Source organism: Opisthorchis viverrini (genome assembly GCF_000715545.1).
Source record: "Opisthorchis viverrini unplaced genomic scaffold opera_v5_47, whole genome shotgun sequence".
Taxonomy (NCBI): domain Eukaryota; kingdom Metazoa; phylum Platyhelminthes; class Trematoda; order Opisthorchiida; family Opisthorchiidae; genus Opisthorchis; species Opisthorchis viverrini.
The window spans coordinates 223,111-232,086 of NW_008751702.1; the positions used below are offsets into that span (position 1 = coordinate 223,111).

General features: G+C 46.6%; 1 protein-coding gene across 1 annotated transcript in view; it reads left to right on the top strand.

Annotated features, from left to right (window-relative positions):
* Positions 1-5,319: 5,319 nt before the first annotated feature.
* The window catches only part of T265_03281 (hypothetical protein), a gene marked incomplete at both ends in the record, with an annotated part of 12,964 nt that continues 9,307 nt past the window's right edge, over positions 5,320-8,976 (top strand). Inside the window, 3 exons of the mRNA XM_009167727.1 lie at positions 5,320-5,403; positions 6,055-6,250; positions 6,868-7,049. Coding sequence (XP_009165991.1) covers positions 5,320-5,403; positions 6,055-6,250; positions 6,868-7,049 — 462 coding nt within the window. The remainder of the gene's footprint in view (positions 5,404-6,054; positions 6,251-6,867; positions 7,050-8,976) is intronic.

The window sequence follows — 8,976 nt, forward strand, 5'->3', positions numbered from 1 at the left end:
CATGGTAGACTAACTTACCGTGGTGATGGTTTGTGTGCCTTCCTGACCTATTGGGCTATCCTGGGGATATCCGTGCGACACTTACTGTCCCACATGCTGGGTTGGTCAATGGTTAGCGGTTTGACTAACAGAACCTCCTGGTCTTCCAGGTTGGGGCTGAGCATGTGTAGCGACTTAGTCTCTAAAGGAAGCTATGCACCGGCATCGCTAGTACGTTGCGGTCAGGCTTTTGAGCCAAAGGCTTTGGGCAAGGACCCCAGTTGCCCTGCTGTCTAGGACTAGGCGCTCGGATAGTATTCCAGCCCGCACACAAACAATAGCTACACGTAGAAATACTACCATGCCACATCGGCTGTCACACAGTGTCACCAGCCGAACCGCATTACTTGCTGCATACAGCAGGTGAGAGAAAACAGGCTATTGCGGACGCCCCTTTCTTTTTGTCACACTTTTCACCCCCTCACCCCATACGATTAATAACTCGGCCTTTGTATACCATCCGTCAGGTCTGACGACCCCATTGGTTTTGAATCATTCCTGCATCATCATCATCATCATCATCATCATCATCATCATCATCATCATCATCGACAGCATGACATCAGTGTTCAACACCGATGCTTCACTGCCATACAACCATGACTTATTTGAAAGCCTCATTGTAAGGAAAAGAATAAAGGTGGATGGGGGAGGGACTTAGTGCGTCCAGCTGAAAGAAAGCGTTCAGCTGTATCACCCCTCCGGTGCCTAACTGCCATGCCACCCGAAGGAAGCACGAGGGCTAGGATACTGCCAGGTTGCCCAAGCCTAGGCAGTGGAAGTCGAGTGGCGGAGGTGGGATTCGAACCACGAACCTTCCGGTCAGTAAATTCGCGCTCTAACCACTTGGACCATCTCGCCCCTTAGTGCTAGCTTAACACAATCATTCCGAGGTGCCTACACCTCTAGACATTCTTGTCCGCGACATGTACGCATTAGCCAGCGCGTTGGGGTTCAGGTGTCTCGGTATCAACCTTGACTCCCAGTTAATGTTGCCGCCATTCGAACTCTGAAGCGAACAAGACAAACCTTGTGTCTTCACATTTAACTCTTGCGAATGGTATGTCTTATGCATCAGAAACAAGAATTCAACAGCCAAGCACAGTTGTCCAGCTAACTATTCCACCACTCCATTCGCTCGCGTCTGGGTATCTCTGGCGATCCAGAGGCTGTTGCGATAAGCCCTACAGGCGTCCCCATTGCTATGAGTCACCGGGCGGAAGGATCCTTCCTCATTTTCATACCCGTCGTTAGTCTCTTCTGTGCGGAATGTCTGACATCTTTCGGGAAGGAATCTTACAAAGGGGAGCATGACCGTATTTGCTTACAATCCAACTTGCTAGCTTTTTGACTGTCAAAGGCAACATTTTTACACCTAGGGTTTTCTGCTACGCGGGTCCCATCCCAGATATCGTTACAGTGCCTGGAGATTTAAGTATGCAAGTGGGTAGACTCGGCGCATGTGAAACTTGCTATAGTAGTCGACTCTAATTGGACGTGATATGCACTCCGGCTGCGCAGCTCTGGCGATCCAGCCGCAACAGCCGCTGGATTTGCAGGGGTTGGTATCGTCCTAATTCGCGGGCGCAATGATCCTTGCTTGACTGCATTCCCGTTGATATTCGCCTCTGTGCGGTTCGTCTGACAGAGTCTGTGAAGGAGTCCCACTAGAGGGAAGTTAATCGCTAGGAATGCCAGAGGATTATTTCTGTTGATCCATGCGACCGGCCCACAGGAACGACCTGTGTGTCCAATCATCAAGGATCAGAATGGAGCGACATTCCTGAGCAAAGAAGAGGGTGTAGTGGTTAACGGCCCTATGGAGTCTCTAGTGAATAGAGCAAATTACTAATGTTAGCCAGATACAAAGTCACAAGGAGAAAAATGCAAGTATATCTTGACTCACAGTTCAAAATAGGAGATTCCGTGGTTCCGTATTCCGTTGAACCACCACACCAAGAATAGTTCTATCTTCCTGGTATTCCAGATCTCCGGTGATCGAAATATTAATCCACAAGTGTGAATATACTAGTCCAGTGTTTGCAGCTGAAATGTTTGTTCACGTTTAGTGTTAGCAGCGGTCAATTATAGCCAACCGGCGGTCGCAACAACAGTCACTCAGCAAAAGTCTCAAAGTCACGTTGGAGCCAACAAGCGGGCGGTAGCGGTTGTATTTCAGTAAAACAAACTTTTGTACAGCGATGTGACTGATAATGATGGGAAAAAAGATGATACTGAGCATGAAAAAGAGCAGTTTACAAGTACAAGGGCATCATCTGGAGCTCATTGCTGACGTAGGACCCTGAATCGTGGACGTGGAACCCCCTATGACATCGGAGGTTTGTGATTGCATATGTTCTCTCAAGCGCCGCTGAGGTCCTGGTCTGGATGAACTCCCACGTTCAAATAATGGGTGCGAAGTCTTCAGTCTGCGGTTTTCTGATCTGTTTGCTTGCATTTTTGAAAAGGACACCGTCCCAGTCACCTGGAGCTCGTAGTGAATGTGGTAACCATAGGGGGATCAGCTTGACTCCGGTCGTAACAAGATTGTGGGTGTCACTTGTGCTTCGCCGCCTTATGGTGTCTCGTGAAACACTGACTCGGGAGCAACAAGCAGGATTCCTACCAGGTAGGAGTTGCGCTGACCTGACTCCGTTAGGTGCTAGAACAACGCCATACGTACAAACGACCCTTAATTTTACTATCCCTTGATTTCCGAGACACATCCTACTCGGTTGGCCGCTCTGTTCTCCTTGACATGCTTGCCCATAAAGGAATGCTTTGTAAGTTTGTGGATGTAATAAGTTCTTCGTATTCTCAGACTTCCGGACGTGTGAAAGTATACGTAGAGCTCTCCAAAAGCTTCCATACTGAAAGGGGTGTCCGTCAGGAATGTTCACTCCGTTCCTATTTCATTTCGTGACCGATGAAATAATGAGGAATGCTGGAAGGTCTTCAAAACCCGGGTGTTCTAATGGCCTCCGACGGAAACCTTGTCGATCTGGAATATACAAACCAATTCTCCTCGTCTTCGAAGCGGAGGTGTCTTGGATGGACTAACCATATTCACCCCTTCCTTTGGTATGCACCCACAAAATGTAAGGTCATGCTCCTGGACATTCAGTCACCATTCGTACCACTTTGGAGGGACACCGGAAGTTGTGAAGAGTTTTACGCATCTAAAAAGTTGTATTAGTTCTGATTGTGGTATGACAAGTGAAATCAGTGCACGCATCTGCAAAGCTTGGGTCGCGTTTGCTAATTTGAGACGCCTATGGCGTCAAAGCGATGTGTCGCTTAAGCTCAGAGGACGTGTGTATCATGCCACAGTGCCGGCTTTTTGTTTTATGACTGTAAGACTTCGCGTGTTCGAGCAACGGGACTGAGATGTTTTCAGGTGTTCGACAATCGTCATCTCAGGACCATAGCTTGTGTGGGTTGGTGTCGGTTAATACACACCGAGGTAATTAGAAAGTGGGTTTTCGGTTGTGCGGCGGGGACTTCTGTTGAGGAATGTGTCCATCACCAGAAGCTGCGTTGGTTAGGCCATGTATTATGTGTGCTGGACCATCGCTTGCAGAACAGTGCTGTATTTAGTGCCCAATTCAGAGTACCGGAAGCAGAGAGGTGGCAGAGAGGAGTGTGAAAGAGTTTACGAATTTTGGGTACTGTCGGTGCTACTTGGTTTCCAGGGTGGGGGCCGTGTGATCTCCAATGGATCTGGTAGTAGATGCTGCAATATATTGCTGCTAGTCGATGTCAGTAGTGTTCTTGTTGTCAGTTTCTACCCACATTCCCTGAATGAATGACTGGAGGTGTAGGCACCTTGGGATAATTCTAGCAAGCACTAATTCCCTTCCCTGTCCACCTTTGTTCTTTTCACAATAAAGCTATCATATAAGTCATGGTTGCATGGCAGTAAATCATTATTTATTATCTAATACTGATGTCTTGCTGTCAATGATGATGAAGATGAGATTGTCTGACTGGCACTTGGAGGTGTAGGCAACTTAGAATACTTGGTATAGGGCAGCACAAGGTCTCCCCTCACCCACTATTCTCTTCTTCTTACTCCAAGGATTGAATGGTGTTAAGGTAAACTTTGTTTATACTGTAGTGAAGCGTGTCAAAAATCATGTTACTGTTTCCGATGGTGATGATGATTTGATTCAGGTGACTAGTCTGTTCTCATTAACACGCTTGCTCAGAAAGGAATGCTCAGGGAGTTCTTGGGAACCTGAAATTAGTCGGAACGTATTTTTCGAATCCACTGAAAACGGTGCCCTTCAGCACTACTGTTTGATACCCTTTTTCACCTTCGCAATCGGATTAGTTTTCTATGTCTTCTACGTCTGGCATGGAGTTTTCTCCCAGGGATGATCTCAAAGACCCGAAATATGTGGGCGCTGGTGCGCTACTTGTTTCAGATTTCGTCTTGATACGAACCAAATTAAATAATGTTACGATACCTCTCGCATCTTCGAATTGTAAAGTGTTATTATAGGACTGGGCGATTACACCACCGAATTGTGTCGTGAAAGCAAAACCACCAGGGAGAGTGGACAGATTTCCCTACCTGGGTGGTTGCAGTGCGTCGGATGGCGCATTGTTAACATCGCCAAAGACCGCTCTGCCTTCCTTCGGATGAGGCACCTCTGGTTGACGTGACACGAATCTATCGATGAGAGGCAGAGCCTACAACGCGGTGATTCATCCATTGTTGTTTCGCGGTCGCGACGCCAGGCCGCTTGCATAGAAGACAAAAGAAGATGGTCTATCTTCGATTACCAGTGCTGATCAACTGATGGGTTGATTCGGTTGCACCAAGTAATCAGTAATGTTGTCGACGGTACAACATCGGTATTCAACACTGATGCTTCGCTCCCATACTATGTACTCTACGCTCATTTGGCTGTGCTCCATATGCTAGTTAGTTGATTGCTTCGCTGTGCCCTCTTTTTCTGAGACAGGTCCCAACTGGAAGACTGCTGAAGCTGGATGGCGCGTGACTTGGAGACAGAACATGGCTGCTCAGATAAGTTGCGTTTGCTGAGTTGAGGTAATAAAGGCCCACCAAAACAGAGAGGTGGCCAACCCTTGACTTGGCAGAGGAGTATGAAGGAGATCACGAAACGCTTGGGTGCTGTCGGTGCTACTCGCCTTCCAGGATGGGGACCGCGTGATCCTCACTGTGCCTGGTTGGAGACACTACAAGATATGGCTGCCAACCGATGTCAGTGGCGTTCTTGTTGTCAGTTTCTGTCCAGATTGCCTGAGTGAATGTCTGGAGGTGTAGCAACTCGGAATGATTGTGTTAAGCTATTACTAAGTCCCCCCAGCCACCTTTATTCTTTTCTTTACAATGTGGCTTTCAAATAAGTCATGGTTGTATGGCAGTGAAGCATCGGTGTCATGCTGTCATGTCATGCTGTCGACGATGATGATGATGATGACCAAATCAACCGTTGGAGCTACTAGCCGGCATAGTGGTGTCGCGTAACCTATGACGCTGTTGTATCTGTTCTCTTATGCTCAACCATTGGAACTTCTTTCTTATTTTTTTCAAACGTTTTTTCTTTACCCACTACCTAACACCACCTGGTGTCACGAGCTGCGGCCGCTTGAAATAAGGTACCGGCCTACACGACTTTCAAACTGACTTGAACTGGTTTGGAACACTACTTTATTCTTAAGTAATTTCTGAAAAGCACCCATGGTTCAGATGTCAGCTGTTCTTGACACGAATCAACTGACAGGACTAAGCATTCTGGACTGCTTACCTCTATCACTTTGTCATTTTGCGTACATGCAGTGATTCCATGTTTGACAACTCTTGATTCCCTTGTTTTTCCACGGACACGTCACTCAGCGGAGAGTATCCACCAACAACCCTCACAGCTTGCGGCCCTCCACAAACAACGGTTTTACCTTTACATTCCAGATTGGTCGTTAATCTAGTGCCCCTGTAATTCGTCTTCTTGTGGACAGCAATAACATATTCCATCCAGAATGCAGCCAGTCGATCAATTTAGCTATCTCTTCAAGTTTCTCATCATCGGAACTGCGGGGGCGGGGAAAACCTGTATTCTTAGGCGATATACGGAAAGGAAGTTCATAGGCAATATGCCGCATACCATCGGTGCCGAGTTTGGCAGCAAAATCATCAGTGTTGATGGAACTGCAGTAAAAATCCAGATATGGGACACCGCAGGTAACCACTGCTTCTCTATTTAGTTCTCCTTGACGCGCTATTTCGTTGTGTTCGTACGAGGACTGAATGGTATTTCGCGAGATATTTTATTTAGCATGAGCTCTATCGTTTGCCTTCTTTTGCGGCTCATTCTGAGCAGTTCTAACGAGTTTAATGTAGCTTTCGACGTGAAGTGACAAGACTTTCTCATTCGCTCAAGTTTTCCGAGTACCGCGGAGTCCCAGAAGTCTGATGATGTCTTATTAAGGAGGAAGTAAGAAAACTGGGATCATGACTGTATGTTCACTTATGGATAACTTGTACTCGTTGATTGCTTCATACTCTGAGGATCTGTTTTTGGCAGGGAATCTAGGATACTAATATATACTATTCGCTCACAGTATATATTGGCAATGTCATTGAGTTTCGACAGTAAATGCGTCGATTGACTCGAAGTGTTGTATAACAGTCACCAACGGATTACTCGAAATAGGGCCGGTAGGACGGCTTTTCCAGCCAGGACGCGATCATACAATTATGGAATACGATAGCCGTTTAGTAGAATGCATATCTGATCCGTGTGTGCTATTCTCATAGCATTAGGTTAATCTGGCTTTTATCGTTTCCTCTGATTCCAGGCCAGGAGCGTTTTCGGTCAATGGCACGGTCCTATTACCACGATGCCGTGGGTGCATTGTTGGTTTACGACATAACCAACCGAGATTCTTTCAACGCACTTTCCCACTGGCTAAGCGATGTACGTCAGCTGGCTGCTCCCGAAGTGGTGGTTATTCTTGTGGGGAACAAACTGGATCTTCAGGTGTGTTCCATTCTCATGCTTCTAGTCTTGACTTTCATATGTTTTGTTATTACCACCATTACTCCAATATCACGCATCTTGGAACTCTAAATACCGACAATTTGGGCTGAAGCAAGCAGATCAGAATCACCACTAAACGTCTAAACTACTGGACAAACCGGCGCCAATAAGTTCAGGTTGCCTGTTTATCAAAACTAAGATACCATATGCGGCCGAAGCTAGTCAGTGTGTTAATTACTGATTAATAAAAGGTTATCGATCTTTTTAGCTGACCTTTTAATTAGACGCCTGCGTTCACAACTGATGTATGTGTCTTTGTAAGTACGTTCATTCGAGATAGCCGGAACGAAACACTGCGTCAACACAGGCTTGCCGTTTGCGGTAGAGTGTGTAGACGAGCTCGAGATGGCTCAGTGGTTAGAGCGCGAATTTACTGACTGGAAGATCCGTGGTTCGAACCCGACATCTGTATGTCGTTTGCTTCTGTCTGGGCTTTGGTAATTTGGTGGTATCTCAGTCCTCTTGCTTTCTTTGATGTGCCATGCAGCTAGGCACCGGAAGGGTGTACAGCTGAACGGTTATGCAGACATGTATCAGGGCAACATCGTGAGTTATAGGACTGACTTCTAGTACGAGTTCAAGATGCTTTACCCTTTCCATAACGACTAAATCTGGAGTGATCTGGAGTGCGAAATGAAAAGTCAGATTGGGATGCTTTAAGCACAGCGCAGCGACATCATTACTTGCTAGCTACACAGACCCATCCACTACCAAGTGGATCACTTCAATCAATGACCTCAGGCGCGGTTCCTTCAGGAAACCCTCACGTCCGTTTTTCCCTGGGTCAAACTATTGAGTCAAAGGTCCGGAGTGGGAGCCATTGGTCAGCTTCATCCTGCTGCACATACGACAAATAAGTGTCGTAAACTTTCTGTTTGGGCACCGATGGTGAAAAATTTCACTCCGTCGTCGCACTCCTTTTCGGAAATCTAGACAATTCACACGCTAGCGCTTTCCATTGCCGCACTTTCTAACTGGTGAAAATAACCTTGATTTCTTCTTGTGTGGAAGTAACGTTGCAGTAGGAAGAACGCAAATATTTTGGCTGTCTGGCCGATCAGATCGATTTCAACATACTTGGCGCAAACTGTTCTGTACGTAAAGTCGATCTATTTTCGAAGCCGGTAAGCATTGTGCGGCTGTTTCACCGTTAATGGGAACCATCGGCAGTACGCATCTGACGGAATTCCATGCAGTTTTGAGCTGCTAACCCCTGGTCTAGTAGTTTGGTCACCTAGTCGTTCAGTCACAAGTGGTTGATCGGCCGTGTGATTAATTCGCATTGAGACAGAATGTAACGCCACTTAAGCCCCTTCCCTGGAGTTTCATCAGATGCATACATCTGAATCAGCCGTAAAATGTTCCTCAGCCTTTTAGCCGAGATTAGCCCCACTTACAGGACAAAAATTCCAACTGAAAATTGGCAATTTTTGTCACACAACCAACAACTGTTTTATCACAGCTTTTGAACAATGACAATATTATTGATCCGTCACGAAGAGACTGGACCTTACAGCCTTTTAGATTAGCCCCACTTACAGGACAAAAATTCCAACTGAAAATTGGCAATTTTTGTCACACAACCAACAACTGTTTTATCACATCACAGGAACAATGACAATATTATTGATCCGTCACGAAGAGACTGGACCTTATCGTGGTGTGGCGGTTTGTGTACCTCAGCGACCCACTGAGCTATACTGCGGGGGTGTCCGCGCGACACTCACAGGGTCTCTCATACCAGGTTGGTCAATGGTTAGAGGTCTGACGAACACAGTCTCCTGGCCCTCCAGGTTGGGGGTTGGAACATGTATGGCGACTTGTTCCGTAGAAAAGGTAATGCATTTGCATTTCCCCGCCAAACACC